General features: G+C 46.6%; 1 protein-coding gene across 3 annotated transcripts in view; it reads right to left on the bottom strand.

The window, feature by feature from the left end:
• Positions 1 to 2,993, bottom strand: part of DCLK2 (doublecortin like kinase 2) — a 196,176-nt gene extending 193,183 nt beyond the window's left edge. For 2 of the 3 annotated variants that reach the window (XR_013219927.1, XM_077279305.1), the window contains exon 1: positions 2,158 to 2,903. Coding sequence is in view for 2 of the 3 variants with exons in the window: in XM_077279305.1 (XP_077135420.1) it covers positions 2,158 to 2,569 (412 nt within the window). In the remaining variant the exon portion in view is untranslated. Of the gene's footprint in view, positions 1 to 2,157 lie in introns of all 3 variants that reach the window. The other variant, XM_077279306.1, reaches the window with a different exon arrangement.
• Positions 2,994 to 27,457: the final 24,464 nt, after the last annotated feature.

Raw genomic sequence — 27,457 nt, 5'->3', positions numbered from 1 at the left:
ATAAAGGGTGTCATGGTGGGGACCCTCTCTATGATACTTGTGGTAAATAAAGGGTATCATGGTGGGGACCCTCTCTATGATTATTGTGGTAGATAAAGGGTGTCATGGTGGGGACCCTCTCTATGATACTTGTGGTAAATAAAGGGTGTCATGGTGGGGACCCTCTCTATGATACTCGTGGTACATAAAGGGTGTCATGGTGGGGAGCCTCTCTGATAATTGTGGTACATAAAGGGTGTCATGGTGGGGACCCTCTCTATGATACTTGTGGCACCTAAAGGGTGTCATGGTGGGGACTCTCTATGATACTTGTGGTACATAAAGGGTGTCATGGTGGGGACTCTCTATGATACTTGTGGTACATAAAGGGTGTCATGGTGGGGACCCTCTATGATACTTGTGGTACATAAAGGGTGTCATGGTGGGGACCCAGTCTATGATTATTGTGGTATATAAAGGGTGTCATGGTGGGGACTCTCCATGATACTTGTGGTACATAAAGGGTGTCATGGTGGGGACTATCTATGATACTTGTGGTACATAAAGGGTGTCATGGTGGGGACCCAGTCTATGATTATCGTGGTATATAAAGGGTGTCATGGTGGGGACCCAGTCTATGATTATTGTGGTATATAAAGGGTGCCATGGCGGGGACTCTCTATGATACTTGTGGTACATAAAGGGTATCATGGTGGGGACTCTCTATGATACTTGTGGTACATAAAGGGTGTCATGGTGGGGACCCTCTCTATGATACTTGTGGTAGATAAAGGGTATCATGGTGGGGACTCTCTATGATACTTGTGGTACATAAAGGGTATCATGGTGGGGACTCTCTATGGCACTTGTGGTACATAAAGGGTATCATGGTGGGGACTCTCTATGATACTTGTGGTACATAAAGGGTATCATGGTGGGGACTCTCTATGATACTTGTGGTACATAAAGGGTGTCATGGTGGGGACCCTCTCTATGATACTTGTGGTAGATAAAGGGTATCATGGTGGGGACTCTCTATGATACTTGTGGTACATAAAGGGTATCATGGTGGGGACTCTCTATGATACTTGTGGTACATAAAGGGTATCATGGTGGGGAGCCTCTCTATGATACTTGTGGTACATAAAGGGTATCATGGTGGGGACTCTCTATGACACTTGTGGTACATAAAGGGTATCATGGTGGGGACTCTCTATGATACTTGTGGTACATAAAGGGTATCATGGTGGGGACTCTCTATGATACTTGTGGTACATAAAGGGTGCCATGGTGGGGACTCTCTATGATACTTGTGGTACATAAAGGGTATCATGGTGGGGACTCTCTATACTTGTGGTACATAAAGGGTGTCATGGTGGGGACTCTCTATGATACTTGTGGTACATAAAGGGTATCATGGTGGGGACTCTCTATACTTGTGGTACATAAAGGGTGCCATGGCGGGGACGCTCTCTATATTTATATGCCCCTATTTTTTGTCATTCTGAAGACTTGTGATCGTTTCCCACCACCAGCTGCTCTCCAAATGGAAACCAGTCTGTGGGGAACATCGTGACCTTGTACTGACCTCCCCGCGACACTTCCTCCAATGGTGGTGGGATATTTCTCAATGTCATGGCGCCACTGTGCTGCATTTCTATAGACAAAAATGGGCTTCATGTAGCATACACATCCATCACGCCTCTCCACCGCCACCTCTTTACTTCCATTGCCCACCTAATTGTGTGGCCTTGGCTTGCAGGTTGCGATTCATGTGACTTATTAGTAAAAGTTTTTGGACTTGGCTGGTATGACGGCGTGCTCCATACCCGGGAACACTCCACCTATTCATGTACCGCTCCTTAGCTATTCTTAGTAGCACTGACATGCTGGCGATCACCGGCGGGCCACTGTCATGGCTGTGACCAGCAGTGAGATGCATAGTAGCTGTAATGGAGGTGGGCACCTTATGTGGGCAGACATGCCAGAGAGCAGATGTGCTGCCCATCGCTGATGCCTGGTGGTGCCCTCCAGCAGAGGTGCAGGGCATGTGATGATGGCTGGCAGGTGATCATGTGCAATCATGGGCATCCCCTCCCGGCCTGTCACTCACACTATGCCCCAGAATACTAATGGATCGCTGCCAGCCACTACTCATGGGCATGGCGGTGCTCTTACCTTCCTGCAGCTCGTCCAGGCTGGTGATCTTGGTGCCATCCAGCGTGTAGATGCAGCGCACCCCCTGCGGCAGGCTGACATTGTCGCTCAGGGATCGGGTCAGCTCCATCAGCAGAGCATCAAACGATCGGAATCGCTCGGCCGACACGGCGTACGGCAGCCCCTTGAAGTAGCGGTCCCCATTGCGGTAGAAGCGCACCTTCTTGGCCCTCCTCTCCGAGCTGAGCGCCTGCAGGGTGCGGGTGCGGTAGAAGCTGCAGTGCGCGCTGTGCGCCGGGCTGGGGATCAGTCCATTGCCCCGGGCTCCTGACCCGGAGCTGCTGCCCGGACCTCCGCCGCCTTTTCGGGATTGCCTCTGCTTTTTCTTCCGCTCCTCGAAATGCTCCAGCTCGATGCTCCTGGCGCTGGCCATGGCGATAGCGATACAATACACAGAGCTGGCCGGCGGCACACTGCAGTGTGATGTCAGTGCCCGGGGCTGTGCGGCATCCCGGACCAGTGCGGAGCGCTGTCACTGCCCCATCAGTGCCCTCCGCAGCGTCCGCCACCAGGGAAGGCTCCTCCGCTGCAGACAATGACCGAGCCTCACACCGACGGCAGGCAGCCTGGCATTGTCTCCGCGGCAACTGCCGCACACACCCAGCTGCTGCTAGTAGTGGCGAGCCCGGGGGCCTCCGCGGCTGGTCAGCATGTGCCCTCCTCGTATGCAGATGGCACTCACGGTGGCAGCATCTACTCCCCCGGCCGGTGATTGGAGGAGAAGCCGGCACAGCCTCGTCTTCTGACGTCACTGTATCTTCGGTGCTGCAGTCAGGGGCCAGGACTGCGGAGACGTCACTGCAGATACACGTGACGCGTGCGGAGACATCACTGCAGATACGTACGAGGTGGCCGGAGACGTCACTGCAGATATGCATGAGGTGGCCGGAGACGTCACTGCAGATATGTATGAGGTGGCCGGAGACGTCACTGCAGATACGTATGAGGTGGCCGGAGACGTCACTGCAGATATGTATGAGGTGGCCGGAGACGTCACTGCAGATATGTGTGAGGTGGCCGGAGACGTCACTGCAGATATGTGTGAGGTGGCCGGAGACGTCACTGCAGATATGCATGAGGTGGCCGGAGACGTCACTGCAGATATGTACGAGGTGGCCGGAGACGTCACTGCAGATATGTATGAGGTGGCCGGAGACATCACTGCAGATATGTATGAGGTGGCCGGAGATGTCACTGCAGATACGTACGAGGTGGCCGGAGACGTCACTGCAGATATGTATGAGGTGGCCGGAGACGTCACTGCAGATATGTATGAGGTGGCCGGAGACGTCACTGCAGATACGTATGAGGTGGCCGGAGACGTCACTGCAGATATGTACGAGGTGGCCGGAGACGTCACTGCAGATATGTATGAGGTGGCCGGAGACGTCACTGCAGATATGTATGAGGTGGCCGGAGACGTCACTGCAGATATGCATGAGGTGGCCGGAGACGTCACTGCAGATATGTACGAGGTGGCCGGAGACGTCACTGCAGATATGTGTGAGGTGGCCGGAGACGTCACTGCAGATATGTATGAGGTGGCCGGAGACATCACTGCAGATATGCATGAGGTGGCCGGAGACGTCACTGCAGATATGTACGAGATGGCCGGAGACGTCACTGCAGATATGTATGAGGTGGCCGGAGACGTCACTGCAGATATGCATGAGGTGGCCGGAGACGTCACTGTAGATATGTACGAGGTGGCCGGAGACGTCACTGCAGATATGTGTGAGGTGGCCGGAGACGTCACTGCAGATATGTATGAGGTGGCCGGAGACGTCACTGCAGATATGTATGAGGTGGCCGGAGACGTCACTGCAGATATGTGTGAGGTGGCCGGAGACGTCACTGCAGATATGTATGAGGTGGCCGGAGACGTCACTGCAGATATGTATGAGGTGGCCGGAGACGTCACTGCAGATATGCATGAGGTGGCCGGAGACGTCACTGCAGATATGCATGAGGTGGCCGGAGACGTCACTGCAGATATGTATGAGGTGGCCGGAGACGTCACTGTAGATATGCATGAGGTGGCCGGAGACGTCACTGCAGATATGTATGAGGTGGCCGGAGACGTCACTGCAGATATGTGTGAGGTGGCCGGAGACGTCACTGCAGATATGTATGAGGTGGCCGGAGACGTCACTGTAGATATGTATGAGGTGGCCGGAGACGTCACTGCAGATATGTATGAGGTGGCCGGAGACGTCACTGCAGATATGTATGAGGTGGCCGGAGACGTCACTGCAGATATGTATGAGGTGGCCGGAGACGTCACTGTAGATATGTATGAGGTGGCCGGAGACGTCACTGTAGATATGCATGAGGTGGTCGGAGACGTCACTGCAGATATGTATGAGGTGGCCGGAGACATCACTGTAGATATGTATGAGGTGGCCGGAGACGTCACTGTAGATATGTATGAGGTGGCCGGAGACGTCACTGTAGATATGCATGAGGTGGCCGGAGACGTCACTGCAGATATGTATGAGGTGGCCGGAGGCATCACTGCAGATATGTATGAGGTGGCCGGAGACGTCACTGCAGATATGTACGAGGAGGCCTGATACTTTACTGCAGATATGTATGAGGTGACCGGAGACGTCACTGCAGATATGTACGAGGTGGCCGGAGACGTCACTGCAGATATGTACGAGGAGGCCAGAGACGTCACTGCAGATATGTACGAAGTGTGCGGACACTTCACTGCAGATATGTATGAGGTGACCGGAGACGTCACTGCAGATATGTATGAGGTGGCCGGAGACGTCACTGCAGATATGTATGAGGTGGCCGGAGACGTCACTGCAGATATGTATGAGGTGGCCGGAGACATCACTGCAGATATGTATGAGGTGGCCGGAGACGTCACTGCAGATATGTATGAGGTGGCCGGAGACGTCACTGCAGATATGTACGAGGTGGCCGGAGACGTCACTGCAGATATGTACGAGGTGGCCGGAGACTTCACTGCAGATATGTATGAGGTGGCCGGAGACGTCACTGCAGATATGTATGAGGTGGCCGGAGACGTCACTGCAGATATGTATGAGGTGTCCAGAGACTTCACTGCAGATATGTATGAGGTGGCCGGAGACGTCACTGCAGATATGTATGAGGTGGCCGGAGACGTCACTGCAGATATGTACGAGGAGGCCAGAGACGTCACTGCAGATATGTACGAAGTGTGCGGACACTTCACTGCAGATATGTATGAGGTGACCGGAGACGTCACTGCAGATATGTATGAGGTGGCCGGAGACGTCACTGCAGATATGTATGAGGTGTCCAGAGACTTCACTGCAGATATGTACGAGGTGGCCGGAGACGTCACTGCAGATATGTACGAGGAGGCCAGAGACGTCACTGCAGATATGTACGAAGTGTGCGGACACTTCACTGCAGATATGTATGAGGTGACCGGAGACGTCACTGCAGATATGTATGAGGTGGCCGGAGACGTCACTGCAGATATGTATGAGGTGGCCGGAGACGTCACTGCAGATATGTATGAGGTGGCCGGAGACATCACTGCAGATATGTATGAGGTGGCCGGAGACGTCACTGCAGATATGTATGAGGTGGCCGGAGACGTCACTGCAGATATGTACGAGGTGGCCGGAGACGTCACTGCAGATATGTACGAGGTGGCCGGAGACTTCACTGCAGATATGTATGAGGTGGCCGGAGACGTCACTGCAGATATGTATGAGGTGGCCGGAGACGTCACTGCAGATATGTATGAGGTGTCCAGAGACTTCACTGCAGATATGTATGAGGTGGCCGGAGACGTCACTGCAGATATGTATGAGGTGGCCGGAGACGTCACTGTAGATATGCATGAGGTGGCCGGAGACGTCACTGCAGATATGTATGAGGTGTCCAGAGACTTCACTGCAGATATGTATGAGGTGTCCAGAGAGTTCACTGCAGATATGTACGAGGTGGCCGGAGACGTCACTGCAGATATGTACGAGGTGGCCGGAGACTTCACTGCAGATATGTATGAGGTGGCCGGAGACGTCACTGCAGATATGTATGAGGTGTCCAGAGACTTCACTGCAGATATGTATGAGGTGGCCGGAGACGTCACTGCAGATATGTATGAGGTGGAAGGAGACGTCACTGCAGATATGTATGAGGTGGCCGGAGACGTCACTGCAGATATGTACGAGGTGGCCGGAGACGTCACTGCAGATATGTACGAGGTGGCCGGAGACATCACTGCAGATATGTATGAGGTGTCCAGAGACTTCACTGCAGATATGTATGAGGTGGCCAGAGACGTCACTGCAGATATGTATGAGGTGACCGGAGACGTCACTGCAGATATGAATGAGGCGGCCTGAGACGTCACTGCAGTCTGCAGATACAGTTAGGTCCATATATATTTGGACAGAGACAACATTTTTCTCATTTTGGTTATAGACATTACCACATTGAATTTTAAACAATACAATTCAGATGCAGTTGAAATTCAGACTTTCAGCTTTCATTTGAGGGTATCCACATTAAAATTGGATGAAGGGTTTAGGAGTTTCAGCTCCTTAATATGTGCCATCCTGTTTTTAAAGGGACCAAAAGTAATTGGACAGATTCAATAATTTTAAATAAAATGTTCATTTTTAATACTTGGCTGAAAACCCTTCGTTGGGAATGACTGCCTGAAGTCTTGAACTCATGGACATCACCAGACGCTGTGTTTCCTCCTTTTTGATGCTCTGCCAGGCCTTGACTGCGGTGGTTTTCAGTTGCTGTTTGTTTATGGGCCTTTCTGTCTGAAGTTTAGTCTTTAACTAGTGAAATGCATGCTCAATTGGGTTGAGATCAGGTGACTGACTTGGCCATTCAATAATATTCCACTTCTTTGCTTTAATAAACTCCTGGATTGCTTTGGCTTCATGTTTTGGGTCATTGTCCATCTGTAGTATGAAACGACGACCAATCAGTTTTGCTGCATTTGGCTGGATCTGAGCACACAGTATGGCTCTGAATACCTCAGAATTCATTCTGCTACTTCTGTCCTGTGTCACATCATCAATAAACACTAGTGACCCAGGGCCACTGGCAGCAATGCATGCCCAAGCCATCACACTGCCTCCACCGTGTTTTACAGATGATGTGGTATGCTTTGGATCATGAGCTGTACCACGCCTTCAACATACTTTTCTCTTTCCATCATTCTGGTAGAGGTTGATCTTGGTTTCATCTGTCCATAGAATGTTCTTCCAGAACTGTGCTGGCTTTTTTAGATGTTTTATAGCAAAGTCCAGTCTAGCCTTTTTATTCTTGACACTTATGAGTGGCTTGCACCGTGCAGTGAACCCTCTGTATTTACTTTCATGCAGTCTTCTCTTTAACCCCTTTCTGTCATTGGACGTACTATTCCGTCCATGTGGGGTGGGCCCTACTTCCCAAGGACGGAATTGTACGTCCAGCACGATCGGCCGCGCTCACGGGGGGAGCGCGGCCGATCGCGGCCGGGTGTCAGCTGACTATCGCAGCTGACATCCGACACTATGTGCCAGGAGCGGTCACGGACCTCCCCCGGCACATTAACCCCCGGCACACCGCGATCAAACATGATCGCAGTGTACCGGCGGTATAGGGAAGCATCGCGCAGGGAGGGGGCTCCCTGCGTGCTTCCCTGAGACCCCGGAGCAACGCGATGTGATCGCGTTGCTCCGAGGGTCTCCTACCTCTTTCCTCGCTGCAGGTCCCAGATCCAAGATGGCCGCGGCATCCGGGTCCTGCAGGGAAGGAGGTGGCTTACCGAGTGCTGTGCACACTGTCAAATCACCGATCTGTGATGTCCCCCCCTGGGACAAAGTAAAAAAGTAAAAAAAAAATGTCCACATGTGTAAAAAAAAAAATAAAAAAAAATTCCTAAATAAATAAATAAAAAATAATAATTATTCCCATAAATACATTTCTTTATCTAAATAAAAAAAAAAATCAAACAATAAAAGTACACATATTTAGTATCGCCGCGTCCGTAACGACCCCACCTATAAAACTACATAACTAGTTAACCCCTTCAGTGAACACCGTAAAAAAAAAAAAAAACGAGGCAAAAAACAACGCTTTATTCTCATACCGCCAATCAAAAAGTGGAATAACACGCGATCAAAAAGACGGATATAAATAACCATGGTACCGCTAAAAACGTCATCTTGTCCCGCAAAAAACGAGCCGCAATACACCATCATCAGCGAAAAAATAAAAAAGTTATAGTCCTCAGAATAAAGCGATGCCAAAATAATTATTTTTTCTATAAAATAGCTTTTATCGTATAAAAGCGCCAAAACATAAAAAAATGATGTAAATGAGATATCGCTGTAATTGTACTGACCCGAAGAATAAAACTGCTTTATCAATTTTACCAAACGCGGAACGGTATAAACGCCTCCCCCAAAAGAAATTAATGAATAGCTGGTTTTTGGTCATTCTGCCTCACAAAAATCGGAATAAAAAGCGATCAAAAAATCTCCCGTGCCCGAACATGTTACCAATAAAAACGTCAACTCGTCCCGCAAAAAACAAGACCTCACATGACTCTGTGGACTCAAATATGGAAAAATTAAAGCTCTCAAAATGTGGTAACGCAAAAAATATTTTTTGCAATAAAAAGCGTCTTTCAGTGTGTGACGGCTGCCAATCATAAAAATCCGCTAAAAAACCCGCTATAAAAGTAAATCAAACCCCCCTTCATCACCCGCTTAGGCTACGTTCACATTTGCGTTGTGCGCCGCAGCGTCGGCGACGCAACGCACAACGCAGGAACACCGCATGTACAACGCATGCACAACGCTGCGTTTTGCGACGCATGCGTCCTTTTTTTGCTTGATTTTGTACGCACAAAAAATGCAACTTGCTGCGTCCTCTGCGCCATGACGCGTGCGCCGCAGTGACGCATGCGTCGCAAAACGCAAGTGCAACGCATGTCCATGCGCCCCCATGTTAAATATAGGGGCGCATGACGCATGCGGCGACGCTGCGGCGCCCGACGCTGTGGCGCAGAACGCTAATGTGAACGTAGCCTTAGTTAGGGAAAAATTAAAAAAAATTAAAAAATGTATTTATTTCCATTTTCCCATTAGGGTTAGGGCTAGGGTTAGGGTTAGGGCTAGGGTTAGGGCTAGGGTTAGGGCTAGGGTTAGGGCTAGGGCTTGGGTTAGGGCTACATTTAGGGTTGGGGCTAAAGTTAGGGTTAGGGTTGGGGCTAAAGTTAGGGTTAGGGTTTGGATTACATTTACGGTTGGGAATAGGGTTGGGATTAGGGTTAGGGGTGTGTCTGGGTTAGAGGTGTGGTTAGGGTTACCGTTGGGATTAGGGTTAGGGGTGTGTGTGGATTAGGGTTTCAGTTATAATTGTGGGGTTTCCACTGTTTAGGCACATCAGGGGCTCTCCAAATGTGACATGGCGTCCCATTTCAATTCCAGCCAATTCTGCGTTGAAAAAGTAAAACAGTGCTCCTTCCCTTCCAAGCTCTCCCGTACGCCCAAACAGGGGTTTACCCCAACATATGGTGTATCAGCGTACTCGGAACACATTGGAGAACAACTTTTGGGGTCCAATTTTTCCTGTTACCCTTGGGAAAATACAAAACTGGGGCTAAAAAATAATTTTTGTGGAAAAAAAAAATATTTTTTATTTGCATGGCTCTGCGTTATAAACTGTAGTGAAACACTAGGGGGTTCAAAGCTCTCACAACACATCTAGATGAGTTCCTTAGGGGGTCTACTTTCCAAAATGGTGTCACTTGTGGGGGGTTTCTACTGTTTAGGTACATTAGGGGCTCTGCAAACGCAATGTCACGCCTGCAGACCATTCCATCTAAGTCTGCATTCCAAATGGCGCTCCTTCCCTTCCGAGCCCTCCCATGCGCCCAAACGGTGGTTTCCCCCCACATATGGGGTATCAGCGTACTCAAGACAAATTGGACAACAACTTTTGGGGTCCAATTTCTCCTGTTACCATTGGGAAAATACAAAACTGGGGGCTAAAAAATAATTTTGGGGGGAAATTTTTTATTTTTTTATTTTCACGGCTCTGCGTTATAAACTGTAGTGAAACACTTGGGGGTTCAAAGTTCTCACAACACAACTAGATAAGTTCCTTGGGGGGTCTAGTTTCCAATATTGGGTCACTTGTGGGGGGTTTCTACTGTTTAGGTACATTAGGGGCTCTGCAAACGCAATGTGACGCCTGCAGACCAATCCATCTAAGTCTGCATTGCAAATGATGCTCCTTCCCTTCCGAGCTCTGCCATGCGCTCAAACGGTGGTTCCCCCCCAGATATCAGGTATCAACGTACTCAGGACAAATTGGACAACAATATATAGGGTCTAATTTCTCCTGTTACCCTTGGAAAAATACAATACTGGGGGCTAAAAAATAATTTTTGTGGAAAAAAAAATATTTTTTATTTGCACGGCTCTGCGTTATAAACTGTAGTGAAACACTTAGGGCTTCAAATCTCTCACAACACATCTAGATGAGTTCCTTAGGGGGTCTACTTTTCAAAATGGTGTCACTTGTGGGGGTTTTTTACTGTTTAGGTACATTAGGGGCTCTGCAAATGCAATGTGACGCCTGCAGACCATTCCATCTAAGTCTGCATTCCAAATGGCGCTCCATCCCTTCCGAGCCCTCCCATGCGCCCAAACGGTGGTTCCCCCCACATATGGGGTATCAGCGTACTCAGGACAAATTGGACAACAACTTTTGGGGTCCAATTTCTCCTGTTACCCTCGGGAAAATACAAAACTGGGGGCTAAAATATAATTTTTGTGGGAAAAAATTTTTGTTTTATTTTTACGGCTCTGCATTATAAACTTCTGTGAAGCACTTGGTGGGTCAAAGTGCTCACCACACCTCTAGATAAGTTCCTTAGGGGGTCTGCTTTCCAAAATGGTGTCACTTGTGGGGGGGTTTCAATGTTTAGGCACATCAGTGGCTCTCCAAACGCAACATGGCGTCCCATCTCAATTCCTGTCAATTTTGCAGTGAAAAGTCAAACGGCGCTCCATCCCTTCCGAGCTCTCCCATGCGCCCAAACAGTGGTTTACCCCCACATATGGGGTATCAGCGTACTCAGGACAAATTGCACAACAATTTTTGTGGTCCAATTTCTTCTCTTACCCTTGGGAAAATAAAAAATTGGGGGCGAAAAGATCATTTTTGTGAAAAAATATGATTTTTTATTTTTACGGTCCTGCATTATAAACTTCTGTGAAGCACTTGGTGGGTCAAAGTGCTCACCACACATCTAGATAAGTTCCTTAGGGGGTCTACTTTCCAAAATGGTGTCACTTGTGGGGGGTTTCAATGTTTAGGCACATCAGTGGCTCTCCAAATGCAACATGGCGTCCCATCTCAATTCCTGTCAATTTTGCAGTGAAAAGTCAAACGGCGCTCCTTCCCTTCCGAGCTCTCCCATGCGCCCAAACAGTGGTTTACCCCCACATATGGGGTATCAGCGTACTCAGGACAAATTGCACAACAACTATTGTGGTCCAATTTCTTCTCTTACCCTTGGGAAAATAAAAAATTGGGGGCGAAAAGATCATTTTTGTGAAAAAATATGATTTTTTATTTTTACGGTCCTGCATTATAAACTCCTGTGAAGCACTTGGTGGGTCTAAGTGCTCACCACACCTCTAGAGAAGTTCCTTAGGGGGTCTACTTTCCAAAATGGTGTCACTTGTGGGGGGTTTCAATGTTTAGGCACATCAGGGGCTCTCCAAACCCAACATGGCGTCCCATCTCAATTCCTGTCAATTTTGCAGTGAAAAGTCAAACGGCGCTCCTTCCCTTCCGAGCTCTCCCATGCGCCCAAACAGTGGTTTACCCCCACATATGGGGTATCAGCGTACTCAGGACAAATTGTACAACAACTTTTGGGGTCCAATTTCTTCTCTTACCCTTGGGAAAATAAAAAATTGGGGGCGAAAAGATCATTTTTGTGAAAAAATATGATTTTTTATTTTTACGGCTCTGCATTAACTTCTGTGAAGCACTTGGTGGGTCAAAGTGCTCACCACACCTCTAGATAAGTTCCTTAGGGGGTCTACTTTCCAAAATGGTGTCACTTGTGGGGGGTTTCAATGTTTAGGCACATCAGGGGCTCTCCAAACGCAACATGGCGTCCCATCTCAATTCCAGTCAATTTTGCATTGAAAAGTCAAATGGCGCTCCTTCGCTTCCGAGCTCTGTCATGCGCCCAAACAGTGGTTTACCCCCACATATGGGGTATCGGCGTACTCAGTACAAATTGTATAACATCTTTTGGGGTCCATTTTCTCCTGTTACCCTTGGTAAAATAAAACAAATTGGAGCTGAATTAAATTTTGTGTGAAAAAAAGTTAAATGTTCATTTTTATTTAAACATTCCAAAAATTCCTGTGAAACACCTGAAGGGTTAATAAACTTTTTGAATGTGGTTTTGAGCACCTTGAGGGGTGCAATTTTAAGAATGGTGTCACACTTGGGTATTTTCTATCATATAGACCCCTCAAAATGACTTCAAATGAGATGTGGTCCCTAAAAAAAATGGTGTTGTAAAAATGAGAAATTGCTGGTCAACTTTTAACCCTTATAACTCCCTAACAAAAAAAAATTTTGGTTCCAAAATGATGCTGATGTAAAGTAGACATGTGGGAAATGTTACTTATTAAGTATTTTGTGTGACATATCACTGTGATTTAATTGCATAAAAATTAAAATTTGGAAAATTGCGAAATTTTCAAAATTTTCACCAAATTTCCATTTTTTTCACAAATAAACGCAGGTAATATCAAAGAAATTTTACCACTATCATGAAGTACAATATGTCACGAGAAAACAATGTCAGAATCACCAGGATCCGTTGAAGCGTTCCAGAGTTATAACCTCATAAAGGGACAGTGGTCAGAATTGTAAAAATTGGCCCGGTCCATAACGTGCAAACCACCCTTGGGGGTGAAGGGGTTAAGGTAGATTTGGATATTGATACTCCTACCTCCTGGAGAGTGCTGTTCACTTGGTTGGCTGTTGTGAAGGGGTTTCTCTTCACCATGGAGATAATTCTGCGATCATCCACCACTGTTGTCTTCCGTGGGCGCCCAGGTCTTTTTGCATTGATGAGTTCACCAGTGCTTTCTTTCTTTCTCAGGATGTACCAAACTGTACATTTTGCCACTCCTAATATTGTAGCAATTTCTCGGATGGGTTTTTTTCTGTTTTCAGAGCTTAAGAATGGCTTGTTTCACCTGCATGGAGAGCTCCTTTGACCGCATGTTTACTTCACAGCAAAACCTTCCAAATGCAAGCACCACACCTCAAATCAACTCCAGGCCTTTTATCTGCTTAATTTAGAATGACATAATGAAGGGATTGCCCACACCTGTCCATGAAATAGCCTTGGAGTCAATTGTCCAATTACTTTTGGTCCCTTTAAAAACAGGGTGGCACAGGTTAAGGAGCTGAAACTCCTAAACTCTTCATCCAATTTTAATATGGATACCCTCTAATGAAAGCTAAAAGTCTGAACTTCAACTGCATCTGAATTGTTTTGTTTAAAATTAATTGTGGCAATGTCTATAACCAAAATGAGAAAAATGTCTCTGTCCAAATATATATGGACCTAACTGTATGTATGAAGTGACCGGAGACGTCACTGCAGATATGTATGAGGTGGCCGGAGACGTCACTGTAGATATGTATGAGGTGTCCAGAGACTTCACTGCAGATTTGTATGAGGTGGCCGGAGACGTCACTGCAGACATGTATGAGGTGGAAGGAGACGTCACTGCAGATATGTATGAGGTGGCCGGAGATGTCACTGTAGATATGCATGAGGTGGCCGGAGACGTCACTGCAGATACGTACGAGGTGGCCGGAGACTTCACTGCAGATATGTATGAGGTGGCCGAAGACGTCACTGTAGATATGCATGAGGTGGCCGGAGACGTCACTGCATATATGTATGAGGTGACCGGAGACGTCACTGCAGATATGTATGAGGTGACCGGAGACGTCACTGCAGATATGTAAGAGGTGGCCAGAGACGTCACTGCAGTCTGCAGATATGTATGAGGTGGCCAGAGACATCACTGTAGATATGTATGAGGTGACCGGAGACATCACTGCAGATATGTATGAGGCGGCCGGAGACGTCACTGCATTCTGCAGATATGTATGAGGTGGCCGGAGACATCACTGCAGATATGTATGAGGTGGCCGGAGACGTCACTGCAGATATGTACGAGGAGGCCTGATACTTCACTGCAGATATGCATGAGGTGGCCGGAGACATCACTGCAGATATGTACGAGGTGGCCGGAGACATCACTGAAGATATGTACGAGGTGGCCGGAGATGTCACTGCAGATATGTACGAGGTGGCCGGAGACATCACTGCAGATATGTATGAAGTGTGCGGAAACGTCATGTATGAGGTGTCCAGAGGCGTCACTGCAGATACGTATGAAGTGGCCGGATACTTCACTGCAGATATGCATGAGGTGGCCGGAGACGTCACTGCAGATATGTACGAGGTGGCCAGATACTTCACTGCAGATATGCATGAGGTGGCCGGAGACGTCACTGCAGATATGTACGAGGAGGCCTGATACTTCACTGCAGATATGTACGAGGTGGCCAGATACTTCACTGCAGATATGCATGAGGTGGCCGGAGACGTCACTGCAGATATGTACGAGGTGGCCATATACTTCACTGCAGATATGTATGAGGTGGCCGGAGACGTCACTGCAGATATGTATGAGGTGGCCGGAGACGTCACTGCAGATGTGCACGAGGAGGCCTGATACTTCACTGCAGATATGTACGAGGAGGCCTGATACTTCACTGCAGATATGTACGAGGAGGCCTGATACTTCACTGCAGATATGTACGAGGTGGCCAGATACTTCACTGCAGATATGCATGAGGTGGCCGGAGACATCACTGCAGATATGTACGAGGTGGCCGGAGACATCACTGAAGATATGTACGAGGTGGCCGGAGATGTCACTGCAGATATGTATGAGGTGGCCGGAGACGTCACTGCAGATATGTACGAGGTGGCCATATACTTCACTGCAGATATGTATGAGGTGGCCGGAGACGTCACTGCAGATATGTATGAGGTGGCCGGAGACGTCACTGCAGATATGCACGAGGAGGCCTGATACTTCACTGCAGATATGTACGAGGAGGCCTGATACTTCACTGCAGATATGTACGAGGAGGCCTGATACTTCACTGCAGATATGTACGAGGTGGCCAGATACTTCACTGCAGATATGCATGAGGTGGCCGGAGACATCACTGCAGATATGTACGAGGTGGCCGGAGACATCACTGAAGATATGTACGAGGTGGCCGGAGATGTCACTGCAGATACGTACGAGGTGGCCGGAGACATCACTGCAGATATGTACGAAGTGTGCGGAAACGTCATGTATGAGGTGTCCGGAGGCGTCACTGCAGATACGTATGAAGTGGCCGGATTTCTAATATCATCTATTTATATAATTGCCTTGTAATGTTTTAATTTCCTGTTCTGTCCAGATGTCCCCACATCCCAGAATTCCAAGCAGAGGAAGTTCACCAACCGCCATATTGGGACACCCAAGTGATGGGTGTCTCAATATGGAAACTGCTGCTAGTACCAACCTTTTGCGAGGTACCACCAGTGGAACACCGTCGCACCACACACACTTTTTTATTTACACACATTCACACTCACATTCACTCTCACACACACACACAACCTCTTGCGCGGTACCAACAGTGGAACACCGTTGCGAACACGCCACCGACGGGACCAGCCAAATGATTCACTGACTACCGCCAACTTTGTACAGGAGGAGTGCATGTGCAGTTCGTCAGGGGGACTTGATCCGAAACGTGCGTCGGGGCGCGTTCCTGCTCGTACCACCATGACCACACAGGTAATTACCTCCCACGGCACTGTTTAGCTCTACTAAGCATGTGTGACTTTACTTTTGTTTTGCACTCCCCCTACAGGTATCACTCAGTAGTGCGCAGGTCTCCCAGCTCCATCATGGATATATGTATCCCAGATATTATGATTAGACTACCCATTGCAGTTTTATAAGTATGTCTACGGCACATGCACTTTATCGCCACTTTGCACCTGTTGCTCTTGCACCCTTGGAGTCTATAGCCATTTACCTGTGTATTACAATCAGGCACATGCCATGCTGACATCCTATTACATGTATCTTTAAACAGACACACATGCGCTTTTTGTAATTCATATTTGATGTCCTTTGTTTGCATGTCTTGCAGGTTACATATTTATAGTGAGATCATTTATTTATTCATATTACGATAACCTGCAAGCACACCAGTGTACGCACACAAATCCATTTAAATCTATTTTCTAACATCGTTTAGCGCACCTATTATTTTTACAGTTGTGTCATATGTTCATTGATGTCAGTTTTTCATGGTTTTCTTTTTGGTCATTCTGTATAACGGGCAGATAAACACTTTGTGTTGTCAGCACCGTGTTATCATCCTTTGCTTCCTTTTTTGTCTTCAATAAAAACTTTGTACCACATACATTCATTTTTTTTCTACTTTTATGTATTGGACCTCGCAGTTTGGTTTTGTCTCTCTGGTTTCACTTTTCCATACATTAGTCTGGTCCAGATTACTGCATGCCATGATTTTTTTTAACATGAACCATTGGTTATTATTGGATCAGTCTGGTGATGATCGTCGAGTACACACTAAGCCCACTGACCAAAAATATGTCTTAGAACCATGAATATACGTCTGAATGAGGCCGGGCACACAGTTTGGCTAATGAGTGATGGGACAATCCATTAACCATCAATAAAACACTACTGCAGTCTCTGAGCTGGCGATGATATGGTGAAGGAGCAGAAGGAACCCAGTCATAAAGGTCACAGTGATTTATAATTGGCTATTTACATACAGTATTTTGGCTTGGAAGAAGCCGTGGATGAGGTTTATCAATGTTGTCCGAAATGTATCATTCTACACAACATCAATAATGTACCAAAGTCAATTAAAATTTTCGTATGAAATCAAGCACATTGATCTTGATGGGATTTGAACCCAGGACCCCAGTACTGAAAAGCAGGAGTGCTACCCACTGAACCACCAAATTGCTTGGCGCTACTTGCTAGATGTATTAGGTTCCACTCGTGTCTTGTCGTGAAATACACTAAAATCCAACACAGTTGTGTCACTGGGAAATGCTCCAGTATGTATTTTTTTGAGTAAGAGTTCGCTCACATCTGCTTTTAAACTCGTGAGTACAATGTGCCTAAGGCCGGCCTCACACTAGCGAGTTTTACGGACGTATGAGCGCATAAACTACGTCCGTAAGATACGCATAACACACAGCCCAATGATTCCCTATGTCCCAGCTCCTATCAGCCGTATTTTACTGATCCGTATTATACGGTCTTGTACGGCCGTACAAAATCACAGCATGCTGCGTTTGTCACCGTATTGCGCATAAAAATCGCCAATGAAAGTCTATGGGGGCGATAAAAATACGGATTACACACGGACCAGCAGTGTGACCTGCGAGAAATACGCACCGGTGTTAGAGAGAAAAGCCGGTAATTCAATTGCCGGCTTTTCATTTCTCCTTCCCAAACCCGACATGATATGAGACATGGTTTACATACAGTAGTATGTAGTAGTACATAACCATTTCGTACTATTGGATTAATAATTGATAGGTGTCATAATTGACGCCTCTCCATTATTAATCTGGCTTAATGTCACCTTACAATAGCAAGGTGACATTAACCCTTCATTACCCCATATCCCACCTCTACACGGGAGTGGGAAGAGAGTGGCCAAGTGCCAGAATAGGCGCATCTTCCAGATGTGCCTTTTCTGGGGTGGCTGGGGGCAGATGTTTGTAGCCAGGGGGGGCCAATAACCATGGACCCTCTCTAGGCTATTAATATCTGCCCTCAGTCACTGGCTTTACCACTCTGGGGGAGAAAATTGCGCGGGAGCCCACGCCAATTTTTTCCGCCATTTAACCCTTTATTTTAGCAGCTACAGCGCCCAAATTTTGCACATACACACTACTAACATTAGTAGTGTGGAATATGCAAAAAAAAAAAAGGGATATGAGATGGTTTACTGTATGTAAACCATGTCTCATATCATGTCGGGTTTGGGAAGGAGAAATGAAAAGCCGGCAATTGAATTACCGGCTTTTCACATACATCGCGCTGAATTAAATATAAATACAGAAGATATACAGTATATATGTGTGTCTCAATGACATATATATATATATATATATATATATATACACTGTATATATGTTTTAACGAACATTTGAGCACATAAATCCATTAGATGTCGGTTTTGCAAGCCTGCAAGAAAATATCGCAGTACGGATGCCATACGGATTACATACGGAGGATGCCATGCGCAAAATACGCTGACACACCCTGCCAAGGATGACATACGGATCACTATTTTGGGGACTTTTCTGCGTATTACGGCCGTAAAATACGGACCGTATTTTGATACGCTGAGTGTGAGGCCGGCCTAAATGTCGCATTGCAATCACTACAATGTTAGTCAATTAGGCAGTGCTCATCTGCTACTTTTTCCTCACCTGGAATTGGTGTGAGGAAAAATTTAGGCTGCAAAAAATGGCCGAGACTCACCAATGAAAGTCAATGGGTGCGAGAAAAAAAAATCACATGGCACATGGACCATGTGTGTGCCGGGCGATTATTCCTTACCCATCTCATAGGAAACCTGACATTTCTTCAGCCAAGTACAGCATGAACTGTCAGAATAGAAAATAGAATAGATATATAGATAGAATTAAAGAAAAAAATGGCATCAGATACTCCATATTTTTCTTAACCAGCTGAGGGAAAGCCAATAGCTGGGGACTGCTTTATAGTCTGGGAAGGGGGTAATAAACTTATGGCTTCCCAGGCTATTAATATCAGCTCACAACTCAGTACTCACAACTCTGTAATAGTATTGTGGTTGATGTCAGCTTTGTAATATAAGCTGGCATCAAGCCCAGGGGTTAGTAATGAAGAGGTGTCTATAAGACACCCCCATTACTAACCCCTTCAGTTTAGGTTAAAAAACACAGAGCAAAGTTCTTTATTTGAAAAAAAACAAAAAACCTCCCAGACCTTCGTTTACCCATTTATCAATATACAAAAAAATAGAAATCCTCACCGATCCGCCGATAATCCATATGCCTTTCGATGAGCCCAATTCAGCTACAGCTGGATGCATTGCTGAGCGGTGGCACAAAATGGGACTAGTCAGTCCAGCATCCAGGAGATACTGAGCTAAGTATGAGAATGCAGCTTCAGCACCGAGCCCTGATGTCAGTAAGGTGATCTGAGTTCATATCTGTATCCAAAGAAGAACATAGGGTGGCACTCACCGTCCCAATAAAAAGTCCTTTATTCGGATTTCACATTAAAAGACAGAGCCAGGAGAGTTCTATGTGAAGACGTAATGCACAACAGCTGTTTTTCGCTAATGTGCGCTTCTATGGGTCCTCAACCTGACTTCATAGCCAATCGGTCACTTTACTGACCTCAGCACTCGGCACTGAAACTGCGTTCAGTTCTCCTGGATGCTGGGCTGAGCGGTTGTATTTTATGTCACTGCTCAGCAATGCATCCAGATGTAGCTAGTTGGGCTCGTCGCTGGACATATGGATTATCAGCAGACAGGTGAGCATTTCTTTGTTTTTTTTGTTTTTCTTTGGATATTAACCCCTTCATGACCGTGGGATTTTCCGTTTTTCCGTATTATTTTTTCACTCCCCTCCTTCCCAGAGCCATAACTTTTTTATTTTTCCATCAATTTGGCCATGTGAGGGCTTATTTTTTGCGGGACGAGTTGTACTTTTGAACGACATCATTGGTTTTACCATGTCGTGTACTAGAAAACGGGAAAAAAATTCCAAGTGCGGTGAAATTGCAAAAAAAAGTGCAATCCCACACTTGTTTTTTGCTTGGCTTTTTTGCTAGGTTCACTAAATGATAAAATTGACCTGCCATTATGATTCTTCAGGTCATTACGAGTTCATAGACACCTAACATGACTAGGTTATTTTTTTACCTAAGTGGTGAAAAAAAATTCCAAACTTTGCTAAAAAAAAAAAAAAAAAAAAAATTTAGCCATTTTCCGATACTCGTAGCGTCTCCATTTTTCATGATCTGGGGTCAGTTGAGGGCTTATTTTTTGCGTGCCGAGCAGGCGTTTTTAATGATACCATTTTGGTGCAGATACGTTCTTTTGATCGCCCGTTATTGCATTTTAATGCAATGTCACAGTGACCAAAAAAACGTAATTCTGGCGTTTCGGATTTATTTCTCATTACGCCGTTTAGCGATCAGGTTAATGCTTTTTTTTATTGATAGATCGGGCGATTCTGAACGTGGCGATACCAAATATGTGTAGGTTTGATTTTTTTTTAAATTGATTTATTTTGATTGGGGCGAAAGGGGGGTGATTTAAACTTTTATGTTTTTTTTATTTTTTCACATTTTTTTTAACTTTTTTTTTTTACTTTTGCCATGCTTCAATAGCCTCCATGGGAGGCTAGAAGCAGGCACAACTCGATCGCCTCTGCTACATAACAGCGATCATCAGATCGCTGCTATGCAGCAGAAAATCAAGTGTGCTGTGAGCGCCGACCACAGGGTGGCGCTCACAGCTACCGGTGATCAGTAACCATAGAGGTCTCAAGGACCTCTATGGTTACAATACTGAAGCATCGCCGACCCCCGATCATGTGACGGGGGTCGGCGATGACGTCATTTCCGGCCGCCCGACCGGAAGCGGTAGTTAAATGCCACTGCGTTTGACAGCGGCATTTAACTAGTTAATAGCGGCGGGTGAATTACGATTTCACCCGCCGCTATTGCGGGCACATGTCAGCTGTTCAAAACAGCTGACATGTCCCGGCTTTGATGCGGGCTCACCGCGGAGCCCTGCATCAAAGCAGGGGACCTGACGTCGGACGTACTATCCCGTCCGACGTCAGGAAGGGGTTAACCCTTTTCCCACCTTGGACATATTCATACGTCCTTGTGACCTAGGCCTTATTGATGTGAGATGAATAATATATCCACACAAACGGGCTGTGTGCGCGCGATCGCCACTGGGTGTCAGCTGATTATGAAAATCTGTGCTCCAGGAGGCAAATAGCGCTCAGTTCCTCCCAAGTCTCCATATGGCTTAGTAGTACCATACAGCCACATATGAGGTATTGCCACATTCAGTAGAAATTGTGGGACAAATTATGGTACTATTTTTACTCACTTCTTGTGTGAAAATGTAAAATCTAGGGCTAAAAAATTTTTTGGTGGTAAATATGTAGTTATTTTTTCTTCACTTCCCAAAGGTATAAAATTCTATGACACACCCGTGGTGTCAATATGATCACTGCACCCCTAGATGAATTTGTTGAGAAGTGTGGTTTGCATAATAGGGTCACTTATGGGGGCTTCTGTTCTGGCAACTCAGGGGCTTTCCCAATGGGTCATTGCACTCGCAAATCATAACGGTAAAATCTGCACTATAATATGCCGCTCCTTCCCTTTTTAGCTTTGCACTGTGGCTGAAAAATATTTCCCGATTACATGTAGGATATTGGCGCACTCAGGAAAAATGGACCTCAGATTTTTGTAAAAACATTTCCAATTAGCTCTTAGAAAAATTAAAAACTTGAGGCTAAAACAACATTTTAGTGGTAAAAATGTAATTTATTCTTTCTTCACTACTCAATGGTATAAAATTCTATGAGGCACAAGTGGTGTCCATATGATCACTGCACCCCTAGATGAATACATTGGGCAGTGTAGTTTGTAAATTGTGTTCACATATGGGGGGTTTCTGTTGCTCTGGTACCTCAGGGGCTCTGCCAATGTGACATGGCACCCTCAAACGATTCCAGCAAAATCTGAACTCCAATATGGCGCCTCTTCTCATCTGAGCTTTGTACTGTGCCTCAAAAGTAGTATTCCTTCCCCCACATATGGAGTATCAGCATACTCAGGAGAAATTTGACTACAAATTGTTTGGTGCAATTTCGCATGTTACCTTTATTAAAATGTAAAATTTGGGGCTAAAAAAACAGTTTTACGGGGAAAATGTGATTTTTTTATTTCCACGGCTCAACTTTATAAACTTCTTTTTATGGGGAAAATGTGATTTTTTTATTTCCACGGCTCAACTTTATAAACTTCTGTAAAGCCCATGGGGGCTCAAAGTGCTCACCACACATCTAAATTTATTCCTTGAAGGGTCTAGGCACATCAGGGGCTCTCCAAATAGGACGTGGCATCTGCTAATGATTCCAGGAAATTTTACATTTAAAAGGTCAAATGACGCTCCTTACCTTACGAATAATACCGTGTGCCCAAACAGTAGTTTTCTTTCTCATATGGGGTGTCGGCGTACTCAGGAGAAATTGCGCTACAAATTGTATGGTACAATTTCTCTATTACCCTTATGAAAATACAAATTTGGGGCTAAAATAACATTTTTGTGTGGTAATTGTGATTTTTGTTAATTTTAACTAGGGTTGAGCGACTTTTATTTTTATAGGATCGGGTCGGGTTTCATGAAACCCGACTTTCTCAAAAGTCGGGTCGAGTGAAATCGGCCGATCCTATAAAAAAGTCGGGGTCGGGGTCGGCCGAAACACGAAACCCAATGCAGTGCAATGGGATACTATGGTTCCCAGGGTCTGAAGGAGAGGAAACTCTCCTTCAGGCCCTGGGATCCATATTAATGTGTAAAATAAAGAATCAAAATAAAAAATATTGATATACTCACCCTCGGACGCACCCTGGTACTAACCGGCAGCTTCCTTCCTAAGAATGAGCGCGTGAATGACCTGCGGTGACGTCGCGGCTTGTGATTGGTCGCGAGCAGTCACATGGACAAGCCGCGACGTCATCTAAGGTCCTTCACGCGCTCATTCTTAGGAAGGAAGGCTGCCGGAAAGAAGCAGGGCGCGTCCGAGGGTGAGTATATTCCTATTAGGTATATACTCACCCTCGGACGCGCCCTGCTTCTTTCCGGCAGCCTTCCTTCCTAAGAATGAGCGCGTGAAGGACCTTAGATGACGTCGCGGCTTGTCCATGTGACCGCTCGCGACCAATCACAAGCCGCGACGTCACCGCAGGTCATTCACGCGCTCATTCTTAGGAAGGAAGCTGCCGGTTAGTACCAGGGCGCGTCCGAGGGTGAGTATATCAATATTTTTTATTTTGATTCTTTATTTAACACTTAAATATGGATTCCGATACCGATTCCCGATATCGCAAACATATCGGAACTCGGTATCGGAATTCCGATACCAGATTCAGAAGATCGCCGACCTCATGGCCGACCCCACACAGGGGTCGGGTCGGGTTTTATGAAACCCGACTTTGCCAAAAGTCGGCGACTTCTGAAAATGGCCGACCCGTTTCGCTCAACCCTAATTTTAACAGCTCAACCTTCTCTGAGGCACCTGAGGGTTCAATGTGCTCACTACACATCTAGATCAGTTCCCTGGGGGGGTCTAGTTTCCAAAATAGTGTCACTTGTGGAGGATTTTCACTGTTTAGGCACATCAGGGGCTCTCCAAACGCGACATGGCAGTCACCAATTGTTCCAGGAAATTTTACATTCAAAAAGTCAAATGACGCTCCTTCCCGTCCGAGCTCTCCTGTTGTGAACTGTGTTTCTGGGCTCCCTCTGGTGGTCACTAACGGTATTGTGTTAGGTATGTCTTGTTGCAGGCTTGAGCTCCAGCTGTGTCGTTAAGCAGCGGGTGTTTCCTATTTGAGTCTCTTCTGGACTCAGTCTCTCGCCTGGCATCGTTGTATCCAGACCTATTTGGTCTCCTCCGGATTCCTTTCAGTCTGCCTCATGCAAGAAAAGCTAAGTCTGTTTTGTACAATTTGGATCGTTTGCATTATTCAGTGTTTTTGTCCAGCTTGCTTTACATTTGATTTTTGACTCGCTGGAAGCTCTAGGGGGCTGATATTCTCCCTCCACACCGTCAGTCGGTGTGGGGGTTCTTGAATGTTCAGCGTGGATGTTTTGTAGGGTTTTCTGCTAACCGCATAGTCCACTATCTATTTTCTGCTATCTAGACTATTGGGCCTCACTTTGCTGAATCTAGTTCATCTCTGTTATGACCCCAATGGCAGAGGGTCTCAGGAAATAATACCAAGTCTGCAAACACAAAAAACCAGCTCATAGGGCAGTGGTAACTGGGCTGACCATATATCTAATCCTAGCACCACAAATAGAAGCAGCCGGGGAACGTGCCTACGTTGGTTCTAGACGTCTCGCGCCAGCCGGAGATCTAACTAACCCTAGAAGGGAAAAGAAAGACCTTTCTTGCCTCCAGAGAAAAGACCCCAAAAGTTGGATACAAGCCCCCAACAAATAATAACGGTGAGGTAAGAGGAAAAGACAAACATAAGCATGAGCTAGGTATTTAGCAAAGAGAGGCCCACTAGCTAATAGCAGAATATAGTAAGATGACTTATATGGTCAGCAAAAACCCTATTAAAATATCCACGCTGGATATTCAAGAACCCCCGAGCCGACTAACGGCCGGGGGGAGAAGACCAGCCCCCTAGAGCTTCCAGCAAGGTCAGAAATCACATTTAGTACAAGCTGGACAAAAATAGGAGCAAAGCAAATAACTCAAAAAACAAAGAAGCAAGACTTAGCTTAATTTTGCAAGAGCCAGGACCAGCAGACAGGAGCAACAGAAGGATCTGATTACAACGATGCCAGGGACTGGACTAAGGATCCAGGAAGTTAATATAGCGACACCCCTGGACTAACGACCCAGGTGAGTTCCAAACTGAAGAAAGACAATCCCAGAGTCATACCACTAGTGACCACAAGAGGGAGCCAAAAAGTCAATTCACACCAGTACCCCCCCCTTAAGGAGGGGTCACCGAACCCTCACCAAGACCACCAGGGCGATCAGGATGAGCAGCGTGAAAGGCACGAACTAAATCGGCCGCATGCACATCAGAGGCAACCACCCAGGAATTATCCTCCTGACCATAGCCCTTCCACTTGACCAGATACTGAAGCCTCCGCCTGGAGAGACGAGAATCCAAGATCTTCTCCACCACGTACTCCAACTCGCCCTCAACCAACACCGGAGCAGGAGGCTCAACAGAAGGAACCACAGGTACAACGTACCGCCGCAACAAAGACCTATGGAACACGTTGTGAATGGCAAACGACACCGGAAGATCCAAGCGAAAGGACACAGGATTAAGGATTTCCAATATCTTGTAAGGACCGATGAAGCGAGGCTTAAATTTAGGAGAGGAGACCTTCATAGGAACAAATCGAGAAGACAGCCATACCAAATCCCCAACACGAAGTCGGGGACCCACACCGCGGCGGCGGTTGGCAAAACACTGAGCCTTCTCTTGTGACAACTTTAAGTTGTCCACCACATGATTCCAGATCTGCTGCAACCTATCCACCACAGAATCTACCTCAGGACAGTCAGAAGGCTCCACATGTCCCGAGGAAAAACGAGGATGGAAATCAGAGTTGCAGAAAAATGGCGAAACCAATGTAGCGGAACTACCCCGATTATTAAGGGCAAACTCAGCCAATGGCAAGAAGGTCACCCAATCATCCTGATCCGCAGAAACAAAACACCTCAAATAAGCCTCCAGAGTCTGATTAGTTCGCTCCGTTTGTCCATTAGTCTGAGGATGAAAGGCAGACGAAAACGACAACTCAATGCCCATCCTAGCACAAAAGGATCGCCAGAACCTGGAAACAAACTGGGATCCTCTGTCAGACACAATATTCTCAGGAATGCCGTGTAAACGAACCACATTCTGAAAGAACACAGGAACCAGATCGGAAGAGGAAGGCAGCTTAGGCAAAGGTACCAAATGGACCATATTAGAAAAGTGATCACATACCACCCAGATGACAGACATGCCCTGAGACACCGGGAGATCTGAAATGAAATGCATGGAAATGTGTGTCCAAGGCCTCTTCGGGACAGGCAAGGGCAAGAGCAACCCGCTGGCACGCGAACAGCAAGGCTTAGCTCGAGCACAAGTCCCACAGGACTGCACGAACGACCGCACATCCCGTGACAAGGAAGGCCACCAAAAGGACCTAGCCACCAGATCTCTGGTGCCAAAAATTCCCGGATGCCCTGCCAACACCGAGGAATGAACCTCGGAAATGACTCTGCTGGTCCACTTATCAGGAACAAACAGTCTGTCAGGTGGACAAGAGTCACGTCTACCAGCCTGAAATCTCTGCAACACACGTCGCAAATCTGGAGAAATGGCTGACAAGATAACTCCCTCTTTAAGAATACCAACTGGTTCTGCGACTCCCGGAGAGTCAGGCACAAAGCTCCTTGAAAGAGCATCAGCCTTCACATTCTTTGAACCTGGTAAATACAAGACCACAAAGTCAAAACGGGAGAAAAACAATGACCAGCGGGCCTGTCTAGGATTCAGGCGTTTAGCAGACTCGAGATACATCAAATTTTTGTGATCAGTCAAGACCACCACACGATGCTTAGCACCCTCGAGCCAATGACGCCACTCCTCAAATGCCCACTTCATGGCCAACAACTCCCGATTGCCAACATCATAATTCCGCTCAGCAGGCGAAAACTTCCTCGAGAAAAAGGCACAAGGTCTCATCACAGAGCAACCAGGGCCTCTCTGCGACAAAACGGCCCCTGCCCCAATCTCAGAAGCATCCACTTAAACCTGAAAGGGAAGTGAGACATCAGGCTGGCACAAAACAGGCGCCGAAGTAAACCGGCGCTTCAACTCCTGGAAAGCCTCCATGGCTGCAGGAGCCCAGTTAGCAACATCAGAACCTTTCTTGGTCATATCCGTCAAAGGTTTAGCAATGCTAGAAAAATTAGCAATAAAACGACGGTAGAAGTTAGCAAAACCCAAGAACTTCTGAAGACTTTTAACTGACGTGGGTTGAGTCCAATCATGAATAGCACGGACCTTGACTGGGTCCATCTCCACCGCAGAAGGGGAAAAAATAAACCCCAAAAAGGGAACCTTCTGTACTCCAAAGAGACACTTTGAGCCCTTAACAAATAAAGCATTCTCACGCAAAACCTGAAACACCATCCTGACCTGCTCTACATGCGAGTCCCAGTCATCAGAAAAAAACAGAATATCATCCAGATAAACGATCATAAATTTATCCAGAT

Source organism: Ranitomeya variabilis, chromosome 1 (assembly GCF_051348905.1).
Source record: "Ranitomeya variabilis isolate aRanVar5 chromosome 1, aRanVar5.hap1, whole genome shotgun sequence".
Taxonomy (NCBI): Eukaryota; Metazoa; Chordata; class Amphibia; order Anura; family Dendrobatidae; genus Ranitomeya; species Ranitomeya variabilis.
The sequence above is the reverse complement of the archived record's forward strand: the minus strand, read 5'-3'. Positions and strand labels throughout refer to the sequence as shown.